General features: G+C 42.9%; 2 protein-coding genes across 3 annotated transcripts in view; both read right to left on the bottom strand.

Annotated features, from left to right (window-relative positions):
- Nucleotides 1-391: 391 nt before the first annotated feature.
- Nucleotides 392-6919, bottom strand: LOC121876933. 2 transcript variants are annotated; one of them, XM_042382509.1, is made up of 5 exons: nucleotides 6690-6801; nucleotides 5859-5884; nucleotides 3946-4183; nucleotides 3284-3399; nucleotides 392-1022 (listed from the first exon to the last, which is right to left on the bottom strand). In XM_042382509.1, coding segments are annotated over exons 2-5 (513 nt in total). In that variant the 5' UTR covers nucleotides 5861-5884; nucleotides 6690-6801; the 3' UTR covers nucleotides 392-865. The 2 variants fall into 2 exon arrangements, with proteins under 2 accessions (XP_042238443.1, XP_042238442.1); XM_042382508.1 differs by lacking the exon at nucleotides 5859-5884 and having other exon boundaries at nucleotides 6690-6919.
- A 916-nt stretch (nucleotides 6920-7835) lies between these two features.
- The window catches only part of LOC121876939 (putative neural-cadherin 2), a 22763-nt gene continuing 8164 nt past the window's right edge, over nucleotides 7836-22434 (bottom strand). The window contains exons 5-26 of the mRNA XM_042382519.1: nucleotides 21881-22114; nucleotides 21367-21530; nucleotides 20908-21063; nucleotides 20569-20745; nucleotides 19910-20098; nucleotides 19173-19386; nucleotides 18323-18545; nucleotides 17284-17446; nucleotides 16558-16794; nucleotides 15828-16237; nucleotides 15330-15720; nucleotides 14535-14795; nucleotides 14180-14280; nucleotides 13750-13911; nucleotides 13446-13637; nucleotides 12401-12582; nucleotides 11905-12094; nucleotides 10351-10460; nucleotides 9912-10040; nucleotides 9246-9449; nucleotides 8801-9013; nucleotides 7836-8713 (exon numbers count right to left, since the gene is read on the bottom strand). Of these exons, the coding sequence (XP_042238453.1) occupies nucleotides 8682-8713; nucleotides 8801-9013; nucleotides 9246-9449; nucleotides 9912-10040; nucleotides 10351-10460; nucleotides 11905-12094; nucleotides 12401-12582; nucleotides 13446-13637; nucleotides 13750-13911; nucleotides 14180-14280; nucleotides 14535-14795; nucleotides 15330-15720; nucleotides 15828-16237; nucleotides 16558-16794; nucleotides 17284-17446; nucleotides 18323-18545; nucleotides 19173-19386; nucleotides 19910-20098; nucleotides 20569-20745; nucleotides 20908-21063; nucleotides 21367-21530; nucleotides 21881-22114 (4334 nt within the window). The 3' untranslated portion in view covers nucleotides 7836-8681. The remainder of the gene's footprint in view (nucleotides 8714-8800; nucleotides 9014-9245; nucleotides 9450-9911; nucleotides 10041-10350; nucleotides 10461-11904; nucleotides 12095-12400; nucleotides 12583-13445; nucleotides 13638-13749; nucleotides 13912-14179; nucleotides 14281-14534; nucleotides 14796-15329; nucleotides 15721-15827; nucleotides 16238-16557; nucleotides 16795-17283; nucleotides 17447-18322; nucleotides 18546-19172; nucleotides 19387-19909; nucleotides 20099-20568; nucleotides 20746-20907; nucleotides 21064-21366; nucleotides 21531-21880; nucleotides 22115-22434) is intronic.

The raw sequence follows: 22434 nt of genomic DNA, 5'->3' as shown, positions 1-22434 counted from the left end.
ACACGCGTATCTCTCACCAATATATCAAAGGTTTGAGCCTCGGCGGACACACGTGAGGAGGGAGTTATACAGTGTGACCTTCACTACCAAACACGGCAGGTTTCCTGGTTCGCGGTTTCCTCATGTATTAACATTGGATAGACCAACTCCCCGAACAGCTAGTAAGCTGACAAGGGCTAAAAATTATATTACCACTGAGCCATGACAGACGTACAGTTATCCCACATTAACATTATTCTTAAAGCTCAGGGAACTCAATTTAAAAAGTTATCTGCAACCCCGGTGCCACTAGGAGAGTTCAGGCTCACAATTGGTTCACTCTGTATCTGTATTTTTCTGGCTAAATAAACTGTTTCAATGTCAATATCAAGGGTTTTTTAGAGCTCCCCCAAATTTTTTTTAATATAACCAATGTCAAGGTCATTTTGAAGGCATGAGCAATTGATATTAGGAGATATTCTGAGGTCAATAGTAATTACTTTTTAATACACAAAAATGTTCTTTAGAAAAAGGGTGGCCTAGACCCCCAGGACTTTACTACATAAGAGATAACAATGAAAATACCTCCTTGTCTTAAGTAATAGGGTGCAGGGGACATAACCATTATGATTCAAGTTTTATGACAACAGAAAACTGGAAATATTTCACTACTGTACATGATTTATGATTGTATATACAGTACAGGGTGTCACTGATGAAAAAGACCTTCAGCAAACTCTCTTATATTTTTATGTGTTTCAATTACTGGGAAAAGGCACAGATCACCTTGAAATGGAGGTAACAATTTAGCTATAGCCATAAAAAATGAGAAGGCTGATGAAATTCTGAAGTCTACAAAAATACTCATTCAGGTGTAAGATTCATATCACAAAGAGTTGCTGGAAGATTCTCTTTCCTCCGCAGATACTTCAGACACATTATTAGAGAATATATCATGGGATGCAGAGGCCATATTCTCTTTGGACAGTCCACGGGACACAGTTTCCAGCTCGTTCAAGACTGTTAAACGCTTCTGGATCTCCCTGTAAAGAAAGAAGACGGTTAGTGTTGAATTATTATTAGAATTAAAGAAAATTCTAATCAATCTCGAAATATTGGAGTGTGCTTAAAATAATGCATAAGACATATTTTGTTAATATACTGCATGCAAGTACTGTACTGTATATGAAGTGACACACACTACAGTAACACACTACAGGTATCCTCCAAATACAAATGTTTCAGATGCAAAAATTCACCTACTGTAAATGAATGTTCTAAATTGACACCACTATTTCAAGAAATGAAAGCTTCCCTCCCTTAAATGAATTTAGAGCCAGGCTGGGAGTCAGCTGGTGTGACCATCTTGGGTAGAGATGCACAGAGACGTATTCTCGCTCACTGATCACATCCACCCCTTCCCTCCTGCATCTACCACAAGCCTGCGTCCTTCCATCTGCCATTTGTTGTGTGTGAAGTGATCTCTCTTTATCTGTGAGTATTCGTGACATCCTTTTGTTACAACTTTCATGACAGCATTCAAGCGTTCTGCTGAATTTTTGACTACCAATACTATACAAAAGACAGCCCGAAAGGTTATGACTCTCAAGACAAAGCTGGAAGTAATTAAATGTCATGAATGAGGTGATGGCCCTACCAAGATTGGAAAAGATCTTGGTCCGGCTGCTTCTATTGTGGCCACAATTTTCTTGCACTTCTTTCACCTCTGGTGTGACTGTGGTGTCCTTGGCAGACGTCAGTGATGAGGTGGACAACCCTCCTCATCTCACTGAGTAAGGGCCTTACTCAGACTGACCCCTTGTGGTGGTCAGCCCAGACTGCCCTCCCATAAGGTAAGTTTAACAGTACTATTTTTATATTTTTTTTCATGTGCTTGGTAGTAATTTCATGTGTTAGGCACTAAATTACAGTACTGCAGTTATTTACTATTTATCATCAGTTAGGTTGGTTTGGTCTTGTGTGTACACTGATTTCGTGTTTTTGGGGTATGATATTGGGGTAATTTTGTCACTGGGGAACCAAACCATATTTTTCCCATATGTTTATCGATTCGTGGTATGAAAATCCACCTGTATCCATTAGGCGGAATCTTCGATTCCTGGAACTATCCATTACACAATTTTTTTTAATCATTCCAAGGAATTCTAGGAAAAATCTCTTCGTTCCGGGCATTCGAACAAATTTCCAAAAGATTACATCATGCGCCTCAGCACATGGGTGAGTAGGCTCAGAACTCTAATGAGCTACAATTGGGTACTACTGTACTGTGACTGCATGGGATGCCCATGGCTGGCTGACGTATCTCGCAGCCTATCTCTTGAGGCTCTTACATCATGACACTCTTAGTTCATGTCTGCTGCCATTGTATAAAATTGTGTGGTGTGCTAACTCACTGCTGTTTTCACATTCAAAAATGTTATTACATTTATGTATACTGCACCGTACATAGCAGTGGACAGTGTACACCTACTGTAGGATAGTGTGTAGATGGTGTACAGGGGGTCCTCGCGATATGTTGTATTAATATACTGTACAGCATTTCATATATACATCACTAACAAATATAAGAAGAAATTTTCAGAAGACTGTACATCAATTGTTTCACATACTATACAGTGTATCATCTGCATCATCCACATTTTCACACTAAGTCTGTGTGTACGGTACTTGAATATGAAGCATAAATAGTGTTAAAAGAACATAATATAAGTGTCAAGTTTTTACCACACTAAAATATGTCAGTTACCTCTCACACAACTGAGCTATACTGCCACTGTTGTGTTACATAATCACAGAATTTGCGGAGAAGTAATTTCAATGTGCTAATGTGTCTTCTGAATAAAAAAATTACTGTACGCTATAATATAAAGGTATAAAATAAGGGTGTAGGGGTATATTGTGTGTGGCAGAATATAAAGTCTAGACATCTCCATAAAAAAGTGTGACTTATACTCGTCAAAATACGGAAATTATTGTAGGTGATAAGTGACATTTTAAGATTTGTAGTTCATATGTAACCCCGTCCTAACACGTACAGTCCGGAACTTATGAAAAAGTAAACTACAGGTACAGTAATTTCAATAAATTAATGCGAGTGAAAAAAAAAAAAATAACTAAAAAATAAACACCATTAGACTGAATACTTTTGCATGACAACTAATCTCAATGACATAATTATTTACCATAACTAATTTTAACAGTACAGTAGCAAGAAATAAAGTCGATTCAAATAATTATTATATAACATAAACTTAAAGAAAACAATAAACACATTCTGACATACACATGGTTGTTGTGACACTTTTTGCGACCGGACTTGACCTTCTGCAACACAGCCTCTGAAATTTTCTTGGCATTTCCCACAGATTCAAGAAGGCGCTGTTTTTCATGCTGTAGAACCTATAAAAAAAAGAAAAATAGTAGACTGAAGTATTTGTAATTCTATTTATCACCAATAGTTTGTAGTGGTCCACTGCCAGAGGAGGCTTTGTGGTTTGGTTCTCACAGTTCCACAGGTCAAAACAAGTGCCCACACGTTACCTAAACAACCATAGATAATTATCATTCTAGTGAAGAGATAGAGAGCAAAGTTGAAGTAACTGAAAAAATCAGCAAAAAAGGCATAAAGAAAGGATATTGATAAGCTAAAGTAGCCAATATTTAAAGGAGACCAAGAGAGAACATTTTGATTTATATAAGATAGACACGATGGTAAGATGGCCACTTTAAAATAAAACGATTCAATGGCTAGTTTTTTAGTAACTGTGAATTTAAGTTTTTCCACCATCTGTACCTGAATACAGTGCAGTCTACAGTACTGGGAAAATGGATAACCAGTAGCTACAGGTACAGTAGATATTTTGTAGTGCCATGTAAAATTAGGTAATCAAATACTGAACACTCTAAGACTTAAGTGTTCCTGGGCCCTCACGCAACACACAGTACCTTTGCATCATGTGCCATCATATCCTTTGTAGGATCACCCGATGGTCTCCATGCTTCTATGTCCTTAGGTCCAGTGTAGTTCTTAATGAGTGTACCAAGCTCTTCCAAAGGGCCTGCAACGTCTTCATCTATGATTGCAACGAGGTCATCATATATGGCCTTGCGCACTGTCTCCACCAATGAAACACGAATGGCTTCCATAATTGCGTCATTTTCTCTTGCAAGAGTTGGAAAACACCTGAGGGATACATTATGAAGATCAACTAATAACAGTGATCACTACAGTACTGTATTTGTATTTAGTTTGTAAGTTAGCTACAGTATTTTATTATACACAAGTCAATGTAAAGAACAGTATATTTCAAAATTTGGATACATAGCCACCACAAAAATGCTCATATTACAGTGTGGATAAATGATGACAAATTTATATAAGGTACAGAACAAACTTACACCACTGACATTAAATTTTATGCAAAACTTTTGAAATATTGAAATAATTAACACATCAACAATGATTTTTTGCCAATCAATAAGAGATAATACTTGTACAGGAAGGCACTAATTACTGATGGTAAATGTGTCAAAAGTTTGTCCTGGATCATTAACAAAAATGATAACTGTAGCTACAACAATTACAACTTTCTGACACCAGATCTTAATCACCATATTGGGGGAGTAATTATATTGAGATCTGGAACAAAAGTCACGTCAACACTACCAATCAAACGCTATCCTCCTATACCACTGTTTGTGCACCTTTGGAACTCCAGCAATTAAAAGAATAAAAAAGAAGTTACGGTAATATTGACTGACAGTACCCGGCAACTTCAGGAAATTTGTCTATTGAAGATAAATGTTTCCTCACCTCATGAAAAATCCTCCAAAGGGGAAGCAATAAGTTTTCAATAACATATATACATTATATTCTTTTTTCCCTGTTCTGAACATTATTCTAGGCTGGTGGGCTAGACAATCCATCCACCGTTTATAACCGAGATGTTTTGTTTGATTCACAGGAATACTTAGAAAAGCTTACCAGATCCTGCCCTATTACTATATGATTTACTGGTGATAAAATGAGCCAACTTAATCTACCTAACCATCCCAGGGCTTTAAAGATGAGGGAAATTGTGGGGTAAAAACATGTAAAAATTGATTGTTTTTACCCAACAATTTTCCCTTGTCCTCAAAGCCCTGCCCACTTGGTGACAGAATAAAGGTTATATTCTTTTAAATCACCAAGAAAAACATAAAAAACAAATTTTGGTAAAGGTGGAGAACAGGTTGACAGATGATCCCTTGGAAATGGTGTTCATCCTCTACAAGCACAGATAAACTTGTGATACAACACGGTACACGACCCAATAACAATGCCACTGAAAAACAAGACAGCTTTCTTCTTCCACAGTCCTTGAGGAAAAACAATAAGTATACGAACATACTGATGTGAGGCTCCATCGTTTATTTAGAAGTTAATCAAGACCAGATTAAAAATTTATGGTAAATTTTTACAATTAGAGTCTAAGCAATTTTAAGGTTTTTAATGCATGCAATACATATATGTACCATCATTTTGAGTAACTTTCATTCTGTACACTTTTGTTGAAAATGAGTAATAATGAACTTAGCCAACCAAAGAAACCTACCGAACCTTACCTAACTTCCTAGCCGGGGGCTCCGATCCCAGGCCCCCTTCCCCGCCATATTAAACAGAAAATACTTGGTACTTATTCTGTTATCTGCTGCCAATGAAAGCAACGTTGTTGAAGTTTCATTGTGTAATTTTACGTTTTTTGTGGACCTGACAGTACTCTTGGACCGAGCGGGTCAGTTGTACACAAACATGGCGACTCGGCAGATTTGTTTGAGGAGTATTTATGATAAATAAATAAAAAATAGATCTCACTTACATTTGCAAACATCCTTTGAGAGACAGCTTGTAAAATAATACCAAATTTATTAGTTTAACAGCACTTGTAAACATGTAGTGCCACTGGAGAATTATCGGAAGAATATTTACAGTAAATAAATAAATTCTTCATAAACAAAGTACTTTTCTTTTATGCCATTTCTCTCGCAAATGACTTAACCTAACCGGAGGCTCCGCCACCTGGACCCCCCTGACATTTACAGTATAAGTCATTTGTGAGAGAAATGTTGGAGAAGAAAAGTGTCTTAGAATTGTTTAAACTATTGATTGTTAAGATAAAATTGCCAAGATTCCGGTGTTGTCCGAAAGAAAAATAATATCAAAACTAATGCCATATAATAATTTTTTTTGCCGTGTTTTACCCCAATTCTTTCATGCCCTGCCCACTACAGGTTATTAATGATCATAAAGAAAAATAAAATAAAAAATCTTAAAGTTACAGGGTATTATTCTAGTTTCAGTCATTCGGGAAATCTTAGGAATTAGATTAGGTTAGGTTAGGTTAGATATCCAAATTATGTTTTCCGATGGTTTTTTTATGGGTTTTGAACAACTCGGATCTTTATATCTGTCGGAAATCACATAGTTTGAATATCTGAAAACGTATTAATTACAGGAATAACTATTGTACCTTTTATTGCTTTTCATCCAAACAACAGTGAAAAAAATAAATCAAATAAAAAACTTCCAAGTGTTAGCCTTCTCCTTCACTATTACCCCAAACACAAAATAAATAAACAAACACCTTATTAAATCTCACAAAATTAAATACACAAAAACTTTTAAATCTACTAGAGGTAAAGAGACTCACTTGGCGAAGGACGAGGACTTCCAGCCAGCTAATAACCTTTCAACGGTGTAGTTTAGGGAATTTTTTAACGCCCTGAATCTCGCTCCATCTCCCTGGTCTATTTTAAGTCCAACTGGCACCTCAGACATCTTGAATAATGAATTAATAAAGCATAAACACTTCAGCCGAGGATCTTGTTTTGAATCTCGGACGACGTCTTCTCTTGTACAAATTTAAAGAGACTACAACCTAAAATATAATTGAATACTTATTACAATTATATAAAAACTAATTATCTAAGATGTATTTCAATTATATTAAATATTTGATTTATTCTATTGTTTTATGGCTGTTTTATATACTCTTTTTAAATTCAAAGTATTATATTTTTTTTACATCCGTAGCCCTGAGGTAAACAATTCCAGTGAGCTACAAACCTATTCAAACTTTTAGGTCATATTTTCTTCATCCATTGATTAGTTTTATAATTAGCTTATTTAAATTTACTGTAGTTATATCTTTCTTTTTGTTTTATATCTGTTCTTGTATTCATTCATCTTATTTATTCCTATTATCATTGCTCCCGTAAGTCATTCCCAACTTAATTTCCTTGTTCTTTTAATACTTCTTGTCATGTTAGCATTTCCTTGTAATATTCTTCGGTTCTTCCACTTCTCTCCCTTTTATCACTTATTCCTTAATTACCTTGTGCTGTTCTTTATTATATCATTTGTCCTCTTTTGTAGTTCTTATTGTTTCAATTGTTTACGTCTGATATTCGTAATAATTTTAGGATCAATAGTGTGAAACAATATATGAATATTGTGTTGTCAAGTAAGAGAAACAATTGAGACCCTGCAATTGTGTGTAAATGAGACAGAAAGTCAGATCAGCAACCTGGGACTTGGTCACATATGGCAGCAGGGTCTACCATTAGACAATACATTATGCTTCCAATATATTCCCAGGCGGTAGTACCTCCCTGTTTGGTAGCTGCCTACTACCTACTACCTGGATATCACCATTGTAGGATATCACTAGTGGAGGATATCACGAGTGGAGGATATCACGAGTGGACGATATCACCATAGGTTGAGAGCGAATGAAAACAAAATAAATAAATATCTTTTAATTCCATATCAATATTATACATATTTAACACACCCAAATGAGATGTTTTTATTGTCTTATCTGATAAATATACAATGAACACATAACATCGAAGAGCCTCCCGTAAAAAAAGACAACATTTCAGATAAAATTACTCAAATACTGTACACAGATAACAGATAAATGAATAAAATAAATATTTCTACAATGTCTGGCATATAAAAGAAAGTTTCCTACACTATTACAATGTAAACTGAGTCCAAAACACAAAGAAACTGCCATGAAAATTAAAGAATGTAGAAAGACTAGTAAATGGCATAATTTATAAAGATCGACTGTAATTTGTTTTCATAGCGATAGTTAAGAAAAAATAAGTCAAATTACATATACTGTATTGCCACACCTCTGTAGCTATACTGTACCGATGATGTTATTCTTTCACTGATTGGCTGGGACAGAGAGGTGAAACAAATAATATTTAGAGTGTCACTAACCTCTGGACCAATCACCGCATACGTCCCATAGATAAATCGAGCATCATCATCTTACAGACCAATCACCGTAAATGTATACTGTACTATGCTTCACCCTCTGGACCAATCACCGTAAACATACCATACGTCAGTCGGTTTTCATCATCCTATAGACCAATCACATCTATCGCCTGGCAGTGGATCACATCAAGTTTCTTCACGAGCGTTGTCTTAAAGTTAAAAGATGGTGTTATTATTATTACTTTAATGATTATCAAGACAAGGGATCAGATGCTCTTTTGGAAATGGTATTCACGCTAGTAGATTGAGTGGTTGAGACAGGTGGAGGATCTGCTCCATGCTTTGTGGTGACCGTCGTCTTTGCCTCTGCCATCAGTGTCAATTGGCTGTAGAATGGACCAATGAGGTGTCAGGAATCCACGTCACGGGTCCCGCTAAGACCTGCCAAGGAAACAAGAAACAGTATAGAAATTAGATAGATAGATAGATAGATAGATATATAAAAAACTGTATCCATTGATCCTTTACCTTCATGAGAGTACCTCCTCATGTGTGATTTAGCTGTTGGGTCACCAGCGACGGCACCTCCTCCCTTCTCCCCGACATCTCTAGGGCTTGATGTCTCGCCCTGGCAACACTGTCCTCGCTGGTGTGATGAACCTGTGCCCAGGACGTCCCTCTGACTGTGGTCCTCCAGGCTGGTGGGTAGTGAGGACACCTGCACCCGGAGGACGTCCACATCTGGGGACAAAGTGGAGGTATATGTTAGGTCTTGTTTAAAGGACATATACTGTACCTCTGTTTAAGGGACGGTACGTATACTGCACCTCTGTTTAAAGGACGGGGCAAATATAAGGAACTGTATGTGGCATATTTTTACCTACCATTTAATTTTTTTCCCTGTACAGCTTCTTATAATTTCCCTACACCATTATTTCGTGACTGTAAGAGGTACGTAGAGAGTAACACACACTTGCTATATTAGGGTTCTTAGTCCAGGGTGGCTCGCCGTTGGCTCCAGGGGGCTTGAGCACCTGTAACTCCAGTAGGTTGGGTGTGTGGTTACAGGGGGGCGACACTTGTTCCTTACATGGGGTGTTGGTCTTGTTGTCAGGAGCGCCCCGACGTAAGGCTGACCGTCGATGATGTTGGTGCAGCAAGAAGGCGCAGATCAACACTGTAGGTAGAAGGGTCACAGTTGTAATGTATTGTAGTGTATTACAGTGTTTAATTATGGCAGATACTGAGTGTTTTTTGACCAATAAACTCACGAAACTTGAAGTTATAAAACGTCATTTTGTCCACTTGTCAAATGGTTATTACAAGTAAGGGTTATTTTGATTTACAAGAATCGATGGAATAATTTTTGTATTAACGAAATTTTGAAAGTTTACCGATGGTGATATTAAAGAAAGCAATCTTAATGTATTATCTTTGGTTTGATGATGATCTTTATTCAAATAAGAAACAAATATTCAGAAACACAAGGAAGAGATGCAGGTCGCAGTCTGCTAATGTTCTGCCTCAGCCCGAGACTTGACTACTGTAACGGCCGACACAAGACCAGACAGAGGTCACCCCACTTTATTACCGACATCATAAAATATGTATACACAGGTTAATGTAGACGTATACTTACGGAAGAGGAAAGTACAGAACACTACAAGCGTCACAAGAATACCAAGAGGGAGTTTTAGCGAGGTATCTTCCAAATCGGGCAGATGACAGTGTTTCCCGCTGTACCCTACCGGACACACGCACACATACCCTGCCATAGAAAACGGACGTAAATATTGGAATAACAGAAAACGATTTAATTTGGTAAACTTTTATAATAATCAGATAATTTGCAAAGTACTTTTTATTTATTTTATTGGGAATTCAATGCGTGTAAGATAAAATAAGAGTATAAGTATAATATCATGGAGCATAAATAAGAGAACCAGAGGATAAAAGTAAAGGGAAAAACCAACTCGTAGCTGTAACACTGTACCCTACTATAGCACTGTACCCTACTATAGCACTGTACCTCGCTATAGCACTGTACCCTACTATAACACTGTACCCTGTTGTATTACCTGGCTGGGCATTGAAACAGGAGCCACCGTTAAGACAGGGTCGCCACACACACTCATCCTCGTCTTCACACGTCGTCTGGCTGCTGCTCAAAACACGTCCCTCGCCACACCTGTACCCAACACTATGATTATGTATTCTTGATATGAAATACAGAACAGGTTATAGAAAAATGCTACTAACTTGATATTAAACTACAGAATAATGTATACAGAAATATTATAAATATCTTCTCTACTTAGACAGACAGACAGACAGACAGACAGACAAACAGATAACCAGACACACAAACGCACAGACACACACACACACAAACACAGACAAACGAACAGACAAACACACAGACAGCACAAATTAACTCGGAACAAGACGACCTGGTTATCGTTCCAGCAGACAACAACACTTATCAAATATACTGTACATGAGCAGAGGCGGCGGACCACTGGACTGAACTGAATTGGACTGAACTGGACTGAACTGAACTAGACTGAAATAGACAAACTCGACTGAACTGAACTCGACTGAACTGAACTGAACTAAACTGAACTGGACTGAAATGAACAAGACTGAACTAAACTGAACTGAACTCGATTGAAATAAACTGAACTGGACTGAACTAGATTGAACTGGACTGAACTAAACTGAACTGGACTGGATTAAACTGAACAGAACTCGACTGAACAGAACTCGACTAAACTGAACTGTAACTCGACTGAACTGAACTGAACTGGACTGAAATGAACTAGACTGAACTAAACTGAACTGAACTCGATTGAAATAAACTGAAATGGACTGAACTAGATTGAACTGGACTGAACTAAACTGAACTGGACTAAACTGAACTGTAACTCGACTGAACTGAACTGAACTGAACTAAACAAAACTAAACTAAACTGAACTGGACTGAAATGAACTAGACTGAACTAAACTGAACTGAACTCGACTGAAATAAACTGAACTGGACTGAACTATACAGAACTGAACTGGACTGAACTAAACTGGACTGTACTAAACTGAACAGAACTCGACTGAACAGAACTGTAACTAAACTGAACTGGACTCTGAGAACCACTTTCATCTGTTAATAATGGTACTCTCTATATCCTGCCGTCTCTACTACAGGAAGCAATTTAACGTGATTTAACCTTTCGACCCGCCATTAAATTGACCAACTTATCGCAGTACCAGGAGCAAAGGTTAGGTTATGTTAGGTTAGGTTAGGTTAGGTTAGGTTAGGTTAGGTTAGGTTAGGTTAGGAGGGCAAATACCAGGCGTTGTTGATTACCAGTGTTGACAAACTACACAAAGTCATTGTTGCTTTTATGTATAATAATGATTCCGTTTCCCTATAAGACTCATATCAATGCAATCTAACTCAATCACAACTCACACCAAAAGAAAAACTAACCTAACCTAACCTAGCCTAACTTAACCCAACCTAACCTAATCTAACTTAACCTAATTTAATCCCCTCACGTAGCGTTAGGGTGTCTAATCTTCAGGTAAATCGAGTCAAGGATTTCGGAGACAGGACACCACAGCCTATAGATACACACCCGCAGTGGTAAGATCTCCAGGTGTCGACGCAGGAGAGGGGTGTCCTGCAGGATACGTTGGTGCAGGTAGGAGGGGCGCTACATCCACGCTCCACGCCCCTGAACACGCTGGCCTGGCCCCACGCCGTGCTGTTGACCGCAGGAGGTAGAGGAACCCTTCGCCCGGAGATCCTCAGGTCGTCGATACATCCTGAAGGTGTATCACGTTGAGCTGTGTCTGTTAACTGTGTCATTATTCCCTTATTTATCTTTATTTCCCTTCATTTACTATTAACCCTTAATCTGTTTATTTTTTTCTTAATCTGTCTCTCCCTCATTTCACTGTCTTTCTTCCAATTCTCTCTGTTTATTTCTTTCTCTCTCTCTTTTCTTCCTCCAATTCTTTTTCTTTCTCCCTATACTCTTCCTCCTCTCTCTCTCTCTCTCTCTCTCTCTCTCTCTCTCTCTCTCTCTCCACCGGCCTCAACCTACCCACTACACGACCCATCGCACCCACCATCATAGTAATCCCTGTGGATCTTGAACACGCTGACGTCCATAAACTCTGGCGTCCCTCCTACATGGACGCCCTCTTGTTTATCCACTTCCAGCAGGTTATGTGGACCCCCCAGCGCTAGTGAGGCGTTATAGAGATCCTCGTCCCCGTCATCAGCCGTGAGGAAGGTAGCCGTCCCGTACCTGTCAGAATACACCTGGTAAAAAAAATGTACTGTGGTCGATGTGAAGTAATTTGATGAGTTAAATGCCAAGACACTGGAGTCATAAAGATAAATACTGATAAATAAGAAACAGATATACCAATAACAAGAAGGAATAATAAGAAAAAAGAATAATAACAGGAAATAAACACAACAAGAGAGAGAATAAGAAGATACAGTACACAAAATGGGCGATAGGATGCAAAACCAAAAATGAAGAACAAATGACAATCACACTTTACCTGCTAGCAAACACACACACACACACACACACACAACAAACACCACGCAACCAATAAAATTAATACAAACGAATAAAGAAACATCAACTTGCACGAAACACGGAATTAAACCTCGACAGAACACTAGACCTTTCACTCTGTTTGCTAAATTGCACCGTACACACATCCTTCTATTGCCTAGTTACACATTCTGTTTAGCCCCGCGCTCTTTATGTAAGCTTGTAGCTCTCTTTTATAGCTGTGGACTTAAGCTTGAAGGCTTTAATTATTCTTATTGATGATGATGACGATGATGATTGATGATGATGGTGATGATGATGAGGCGGTCTCTTGTTAGTCTTTTGTTTTATCGTTGCAGTTTTGAGGCGAAACCCGATGTGAGGAGGAGGAGGATGTGGGAGGGAGAGTTAGTATAAGGAAGAGTTAGGTATTAGGGAGAGTTTGTATAAGGAAGAGTCAATGCTAGTATCAGGAAGAAACAGTGCTAGTACAAGAAAGAACCAGTACCAGTATAAGGAAGTGCTAGTACCAGTATAAGGAAGTGCTAGTACCAGTAGTATAAGGAAGTGCCAGTACCAGTGCCAGGAGGAATCAATAATACCTTGTGGCAGCGAGAGAATGCCACCTGCCGTCGGAGAGAGACGCCCTAGAGAGACACAGGTCCTCAGGGGGGCGAGGATGAAGGCGCAGCTGCACACAAAGGCGTCCTCCCACCAGCTGCACCGACCAGCTGTCCCGCCCGTGCTGTGACGACACCACAACCAGCTGTCCAGTCCTTCGCCACGTCTTGAACCTGTATAGGGAAGGAGAGATTAGGTGTGATGATTGTACCTGAGAGAGAGAGAGAGAGAGAGAGAGAGAGAGAGAGAGAGAGAGAATTATTACCTGTCTGCTAATTATCTTACCTGAGGGAGATGGAGGTGGTGTAGCCGAGGGGGGTGAAGGAGAGGGCCAACTTGACATAGCTGTTGAGGAGGAAGGTGGTGGGCGTGGTGGGGGAGGCACACCCAGGACCCGCCCATCCCAACTGGCACTCACAGCGTAGTGACCCTGGCGACCCCTGGCAACTGAAGGGCGTGCGTGGGCGTGGGGAGTGCATTAGTTACGAGGGCGTGTTTTGGTTTATGAATGATTGATATATGCTGTATTTATTGAGATCACCTGAAGATTAGGACCCCCAGCTTATTAAAATATATTGATGTTAGGTTAGGTCAGGTTAGGTTAGGTAGGGTGGTTAATCTTCAGGTGATCCGAAATATCACTTACAGTCATTGAACACTGGGGATCAAAAGACCTAACTACCAAATATATCTATGACCTCTGACCTGTACTGACCTTCCGTGTAGGCCACAGTGCAAGCCGCTAGTGAGGCAGTCGGCGGCAGGACACCCAGGGGAACTGCCTTGACTGAGTACATCCTTCCCTAGGTCAAGGATCTGAGAGAACGGAGATATTATATACACTGCAAGGCTACCTGATGTAAAATTATTTGCCCAGGAGAAAAAAAAAACCGTGTTAAGTTTTCCATTAGTGTGTCAAGTCAAATAACACACCAATACCGTTAGAAGACTTATATAATTTTTCTTTATCTTATGAGAAATTCTTAAAAAATATATAAAGTTTCTGTAACAATTCTAACTCATTCAAGATATTTATAAAGGAGTTTTCAGTAAGATTGTGGGGACTTTACTTCTCTGTTCACTCTGAGGTTCCTGATGCACCCTTTGAAGTGTGGTGGAGGGGCGTGGGCGGGGAGACGGTGGGAGACTCCGCCCACCTGTAGCGGCCCACCTGTGTTGAGGACATGGGCGGCCCCGGGCAGTCTGGTGGAGGCATGGCAGGTATGGGCGTCGGGAGGAGGAATGGGTTGGGTGGGGTGATGGTCATGGGTGGTGGTGGGCGGCCCGTCGATGTTACCGCCTGAGCATAAGTCTACGATCATCTCTACTTGCTGGAGGAGGAGGAAGAGAAGGGGAAGGAGGGAGGAAAGAATTAGTTACTTGCATCAAACTTTACTTAATGTTAACGAGAGTAACAAAAATTTTACCAACACTGAAATTCCTGGACAAATGCAGTATAATGACGCTGAGAATAGCATACAGTGTAGACCAGTGGGGGGGCACACACACACACACACACACACACACACACACACACACACACACACACACACACACACAGAAGTGGTTGTATTTTATCACTGTATATTTTCAGGACGAAATTAAAAGAATTTGATCTTCTTATATGGGAGAAAATAAAAATGACGGTTCCTCTGTGGTCTGTAATCCTCGACTCGTCAATGACTATTTTAGCAGACTAAGAGCGTAAAATTTTGATGTCTCAGCGGGTCATACCATAATAAAAGTGCCAGTGCGAGCAGTCAACAACGCCTGGTTTCCCTCTCCATCCCTTACTGACACTCCAATGGAAGCTGCGTCAGGCGGTGGCACTGTTATGAAGATAGGAACAAGCTTATGAGACTCACCTCCTTCTTCCACAAGACGTCGATTCTGTGCCAGGTGTTGTCAGCGAGGGTGTAGGAGGCGTTGAGGGCGAGGCTGACGGGGCCGTCACCCAGGTCCAACAAGAGGAAGGGGCGGCCCTGACGCAGCTCCAGCAGCAGCAGGTCACTGACGACCCTGGCACCTTCAGTGACTGGCCCTGAGTACAAGAGCGTCGCCGTCCCCGTCTGAGTGAGGACCTCCAGACTCAGGTGCACCTCTGTACAGGGCGGGATGGCAGACACCCATGCCCACCCGCCCACCTGGGAGGCCCCGCCCATGACGCCCCCAGTGTCCTGGCCGCCCCCACCGCCCTCGAAGTGACGACTGACCACCTTGCATCTCGAGCCCCAGGTGTTATGCGGACAAACACACCTGCAGTTAGATATGACCTTAAACAGGTGTTGTACAAAGAGTGACAATTATTCCCATGTCTCCCCACATCTGAGCACAACACACGCACCTAAAGCTGTCCATCTCACCTGATGCCTCTGGACGTCGGGATACACCTGCCACCGTTGAGGCAGGTGTGATGAGTGCACATGTGGTCCTTCACAGGTGTAGCAGTACTGCCACAGCCGCAGCCACTGCGGACCCCCACCCAGGGTCCCACCACAGCCGAGGTGTTGGCATCTACAACACTGTACCCGTCAGCCACACCCACCCGGCACCCGCCCACACACCTCCACGCCTCGGGAGTGTCAGTGAGGGTGGCGTCGTGTGCGGCCTTCTGAGCGCCCTCATGGGTGGCCACATGGACAGTTGACTGAGTGGTTACAAGGGCCACTCCAGGTGTCATCTCGTGGGTAATGTCCTGGACGGCAGCATGGGCGTCCTCATCACAGGTCACCACGCCCACGTCCCGTACATCAACACCTATAGCTTGACTCAACTGTCCGGGTACAAACAAGATTAATGGGTCGTACCAATGAACATCCAACGCCTGTTTGTTTTTCCACTAATAAATAACAACAACAAACAAAAGAGATTAATACGCTTTTGGAAATATACATACTGGTCTTTACCCACGCGGATGAGGGTCGAGTGAGTGTTATGTGTATATTCATTTGTATATTTCTGTACACGTCGACAGCACAAGAGAGAGTGTTCGTGTTTTGTTGACTTATTCACAATGGTAACTTAGAGTGCTGCTGTGAGGGTGATGGATCAAAATTGAGAGAGAGAGAGAGAGAGAGAGAGAGAGTACCTTACCTCCATCCTGCGGTATAGTAAAATATGGTCAAAATTAGCCACACCAGGTGACGATATCCACACACGGGTTGCTGGAGGCGTGGCTGTAGGCGTGGCTAGGGGCGTGGTGCTGTGTCCTCCTAATGGCTGTACAGAGACCGCCCTCACGCCCATACCACCACCCACACTCTCTTCTTTCTCCTCCTCAACCCACGCCCTCACGGCTCTCATCAACCTCGTTAGTATGGACGTTTGGCCCTTCAAATAAACACAAATTAATAATATCTAAACTTAATTATACATAAGGGATAATTAAGGTGATAATTAGGTCCCTCTAACAGGTGTAAATTTAGGTCATAATTGTTACTTAAAAATAGGGATTATTTAAGTAGGAATATTTACAGATACTTTAAAATTGTTGTGAGATTTTCCTTTGTTTTCACTCACTCTCTCTCCTCCTCTCACCTGCCACTCACCTCCCTCTCACCTTTCACGTCTGTCATCTCGTTCTCTCCTCACCTCCTCTTTACGTCATCAAATTCCTCTATTCTCATCCCTCTCCCTCCTCTCTCCTTCCTGTCCTGCAGCACCTTCCTCTCTCTCTCTCTCTCTCTCCTTTGTTCTCCCTCCCTCACCTGTCATTCCTCCCTCTCCTCACCTGTCATCTCTCCCTTCCTGTCACCTGACATCCCTCCCTCTCACTTGTCATTTCTCCCTCTCCCTCACCTCTCCTTCCCTCCCTCTCACCTCTCCCTCCTGTTTGACCACACGGTAGCTGTCAGCCGCTATGGTGAGGGGCGTGACATCGATGACGTCACGGGGGCCCAAGGAAGTGACGTAGACAGTGACGTTGGCCTCGACGTCAGATAGACCGTGTGTGACGTCACTTACTGTGAATCCCAACTCGTACCTGAACAGAGAGACGTGAATAAACCTTGAATGAAATAAATAAATAAGTAAATTAATATAAAAATGAATGAATAAATCAGTAAGTAAATCATTAAACAAATATCGACGGTTGAGTACCTTCAGGTGTGTGTGAGGTGGGGGGGGGAGGAGGGAGGACGTTCACTACCTCCCTTCAGGTGTGTGTGGGGGGGGGTGGGGGAGGAGGAGGACGTTCACCTACCTCCCTTCAGGTGTGTGGGGTGTGGGGGGAGGAGGGAGGGACGTTCACTACACTCCCTTCAGGTGTGTGTGGGGGGGGTGGGGGGGAGGAGGAGGACGTTCACCTGCCTCCCTTCAGGTGTGTGGGGTGTGGGGGGGGAGGAGGGAGGACGTTCACCTACCTCCCTTCCAGGTGTGTGTGGGGGGGGGGGTGGTGGGGGGGAGGAGGAGGACGTTCACCTACCTCCCCTTCAGGTGTGTGAGGGGCCATGGTGGCTCTCCTGTAGAAGTGTCGAGAACCTGGGGTGTTGTTTCCTCCAGGTGTGGAGTCCAGCCGAGGCGTCCCAGTCGTCAGGATCTGCATGCCTCTCTGGAGCACCCGGTCCTTCTGGGGCTGTGAGAGAGAGAGAGAGAGAGAGAGAGAGAGAGCGCACCGAACGAGCTCGCTATCTCTACCAGTTTCAACGCGATTGGATCAGAGATGAAAAAATAACGCCTAGGTAATTGTGTTGAACGAGGGAGGCAGGAAAGAGCTTGGGCCAGACTGTGGACAATAGATGGCAACGTAGATAGATAGATAGATAGAGGAAGGGAGTGAGAGACTGACTTGTAGGGTGTGAGTATGATAGATAGATAGATAGACAGACAGACAGACAGACAGACAGACAGACAGACAGACAGAAAGGAACTAACCTGCAGACTGTGTACGGTGACAGTCTTGGCAGCTGGGGTCATGGTGTTATCGTTGAGGTCTGCCACGTGTAGGGTGAGGGTGACGGTGGTTGAGAGGGGCGGCCACCCAGCGTCACTCACTACCAGGGGGACCATAAGGGCGCGCTGCTCCTCCCGGTCCAACCCCGCCCGCGCCCACACCACGCCCACGCCTCGTCCTTCGTTAGCTTCTGTAGGTGGGGTGGTGATGGTTAAGGAGAGTTTGGGGATAATGGGATTTTTTTATACGTTCATACATACAAACTGTACATACATACATAAATACACACACTGGCAAAAACACACACCTACACACACACACACAAGGAAAACCACACATACAATACATACATACGCGATAAAATACACACATAAACACTAACACACATACACACATATACGTACAAACCACACAGACAGACAGACACATGATCCCTTAAATCTGACTAAATTTTCATCCTTGTGTAAGGTGAAGCGCAGAAGCCCTCAGAGTCAAGGGCATAGAAGACTGAAGAGTCAAGGGCGTAGAAGCCTGAAGAGTCAATGATTTATGTCATCAAGTTATTGGAAGCTCCAACAACTCCCTGAATACGAATTCGCAACTTTCGATTTACACCAGGTACCTACTGTGCTGCTAGGTGAACAGGGACTAATGGGGGCGAGGAAGAGTGTCCAAACAACTTCCACCGGCCCGGGAATCGAACCCGTGACATCTTGCTTGCGAGGCAAGAGCGGTACCGCTCTACCACCAGCGTCTAATCTGCCTAAATCTGCCCCAAATCTGTTACTGTTTTGACCTGTGTGACCCTGAAACTCACTCTTATCTAACGTGACCCGGATATTGTCAGCTACGTGTTGTGGAGCCCTGGGGTCAAGGGTCACGGTGAAGGGTGGGCCGTGACCTTGTTCCCAGTCGTCGGGGTCACCAAACTTGACCCGGGCAACCATCTGGGGGCCGCCGTTCTCCATTACCTGGACCTCCTGCGGCTCTGCTAGATAGGGCGGGTTGTCGTTCACGTCTGTTACGTTCACCTGAGGGAGAGTAAAGAGGTCAGGGTCAGTAGAGGTCAAGTAAGGTCAGTTAGAAAGGTCATGTATGGGTGGAAAAATAGTGTGATCTATAGTTTAGTTTAGGTTAGGTTAGGTTAGGTTAGGTTAGGTTAGGTTAGTTTAGGTTAGTTTAGGTTAGGTTAGGTTAGGTTAGGTTAATATGTCAAATGGGAAATGAAATAGGATCACACACACACACACACACACACACACACACACACACACACACACACACACACACACACTTTTCTTTTATCAATCTTAAATTTTCACAAACATTTGAGGTTTCGCTTGAGACCTGAGCAATATTTTCGAGGTAATCCAATTTGGCTTATCTGTGAAGGTAAAATTAATACCTTCAGAGGGGAGGTAGAGGGTAAACAGGTGAGGAGGAGGAAGGAGGAGGAGGAGGGGAAGAAGAAAGGAGGAGGAAGAGGAAGATGAGAAGAAGAATATAATACAATAGATGAGTGGGTGGTGGGTGGTTCAGTGGGTGGGTACTCACAATCAGGGTGGCTGTGGTGGTCCTGGGCGGCTCACCGTCATCCACCGCCCACACCAACACCTCATGGGAGGCTGCTGCTTCCCTGTCAACGCCGCCCACCAGACGCACCGCCCCTTCCTCGTCAACACTGAACTGCCGCCCAGGGTTACTGTCTGCCGGGATACTGTAGCGAACCTTACTCTTGCCGTCCTGTGGTAAATGGCAGGTAGTGGTTAGTGGTGGTTAATGGTCGGTAGTGGTGGTTAGTGATTGTTAGTGGTGGTTAGTGGTGGTTAGTGGTGGTTAATGGTGGTAAGTGGTGGTTAGTGATTGTTAGTGGTGGTTAGTGGTGGTTAGTGGTGGTTAGTGGTGGTTAGTGGTGGTTAGTGGTCGTTAGTGGTGGTTAGTGATTGTTAGTGGTGGTTAGTGGTGGTTAATGGTGGTTAGTGGTGGTGAGTTAGTGGTGGTTAGTGGTGGTAGTGAGTTAGTGGTGGTTAGTGGTGGTGGTCGTAGTGACAGGTTAGTGGTGGTTAGTGGTGGTTAATGGTGGTTAGTGGTGGTTAATGGTGGTTAGTGGTGGTGACCCTAAGAAGCTATTATATCCATACATCAATTAACATATCTCTCAGTGTTTGTCTTTCTGCTACATCCCGAAGGAGGCGTCGAAGGAGTAAACTTACACCGTCAGGATCTACAGCGGTGAAGGTGGTGAGGTGTGTGCCGGGGGGCGTGTCTTCGGGGATGGTGAGGTGGGCGTGGTCTTGGCTCAGCTCGGGGTCGTTATCGTTGATGTTCTTTAGTCTTATCTTGACCCATGTCTCTGCTACGTGGTGCTCCTCCTCCCACTGGCCTTCACCCTGCAGGAGGAGGAGGAGGAGGAGGAGGAGGAAGAGAAGGAGGAGGAGGAGGAGGAGATGCTTAGTAGAGACACCAGATATGTGTATTACTTCAAAGCTTTAAAACACACACACACACACACACACACACACACACACAAAGACAAGAGGCCCTGAACTTACCAAATCTGTAACTTGTACCCTAAAACTGAACCCTTGTCTGTGGTCAGGGTTTTCGTAATCCAGGGGTGTCACAGCCTTCAGGACCCCCTCAGGGCTGGCACCGGTCCGGCCCTGTACCCTGAACATGTGCCACCCAGGACCACTCTCTGGCACCACCTGGGGGAACACGTGGGCCGTATTATTAGTAAACAAAGATCAGCTGATTCGTCTCTGGTGGCAATAATGTTTATCTCAAGTACATAGAAGACAATTTGTGTTGTTATAAGGTTGGATTGTGAACTTTATGATGTATTTGACACAGGGATTGACCTCCTTTATACTAACGTAACGTAACGTAACGTAACGTAACGTAACCTAACGTAACCTAACCTAACCTAACCTACTGTAACTTAACCCCAATCTAACCAAATCAAGTAAAATAAGCTGGGTTTGGGGGGGGGTGGGAGGAACTGCACTGACCCTGAAGGAGAAGTCGTTGGAGGCGTCTTGGTCGAGGACGGTGAGGGTGGTGAGGACGTGGTCAAGGGGCAGCTCCTCCTCCACCTCCAGCGACCACTCTGGGCGGGAGAAACTGGGCGGCACATCGTTGACGTCTATCACCTCCACCACCACCGTCCCCGTGCCTGAAGGGGAGAGAGAGAGAGAGAGAGAGAGAGAGAGAGAGAGAGAGAGAGAGAGAGAGAGTATAAATATCGAACCTCTTAAACGCTTATTACCACCACCAACAGAATCATTTAATAAAAGAAATGGATCAGTAATGTCAAGAATAACCAATCACAAAACATTAACTTATATTTTGATTTAATATAAAAAATTAATTAATCTAAAGACGTGACTATATTATGGGAGGAAATATATGATAATTGATCCTTACTGACGAGTGTATCTCATGTAAACAAAGAGGCAAGAAACAGAAGGTGACACGAAAACTCACCTTTAGGAACTCCACTAGTCAGGGTTGGCGGACACTCACCTTTAAGACCACCTCCGTCAGTAGCGACCACCTGGATGGCATAACGCTGTGTTTTCTCCCTGTCGAGGCAGCAGAAGGCGGTGGTGATGAGACCTAGTTGGCTGTCGATGGCGAAGAGGGCGCTGCCAGTGGACTCATCAAGGACGTTCTTCTCCAGGGAGTAGGTGATCTTGGCGTTGTCTGCCTCCTGCGGGTCGTCGTGGTCTACTGCCAACACCTGGGCCACGGACGCACCTGTTAGGTAGTGAGACCAAAACCTCACCTGAGAACATTGGCCTCTCACCTCCAAGCTTATTTCACCTTAAGATTAAACACCCTAACGCTTCCTGGAGGTTAGGTTAGGTTAGGTTAGGTTAGGTCTGGTAGTGTTGTGTGGACGTTCCTCTACACCAGATAGAATATTTCTCTCAACAACCCGTGCACCCCTACAGGTAAGCCCTTCACCTTCCTGTACTGTCCTTCTGCTGGTAGGGGGAGGCCCTCTAGGGGATGTACAGTCGAAAGTCTTAAAGCTTGCCTGTGTATGTGTGTGTGTGTGTGTGTGTGTGTGTGTG

The sequence above is a fragment of the Homarus americanus genome, unplaced genomic scaffold, assembly GCF_018991925.1.
Source record: "Homarus americanus isolate GMGI-L3 unplaced genomic scaffold, GMGI_Hamer_2.0 scaffold10478, whole genome shotgun sequence".
Lineage (NCBI taxonomy): Eukaryota > Metazoa > Arthropoda > Malacostraca > Decapoda > Nephropidae > Homarus > Homarus americanus.
Note: the sequence above shows the minus strand (reverse complement) of the source record. Positions and strands in the feature narration are given on the sequence as shown.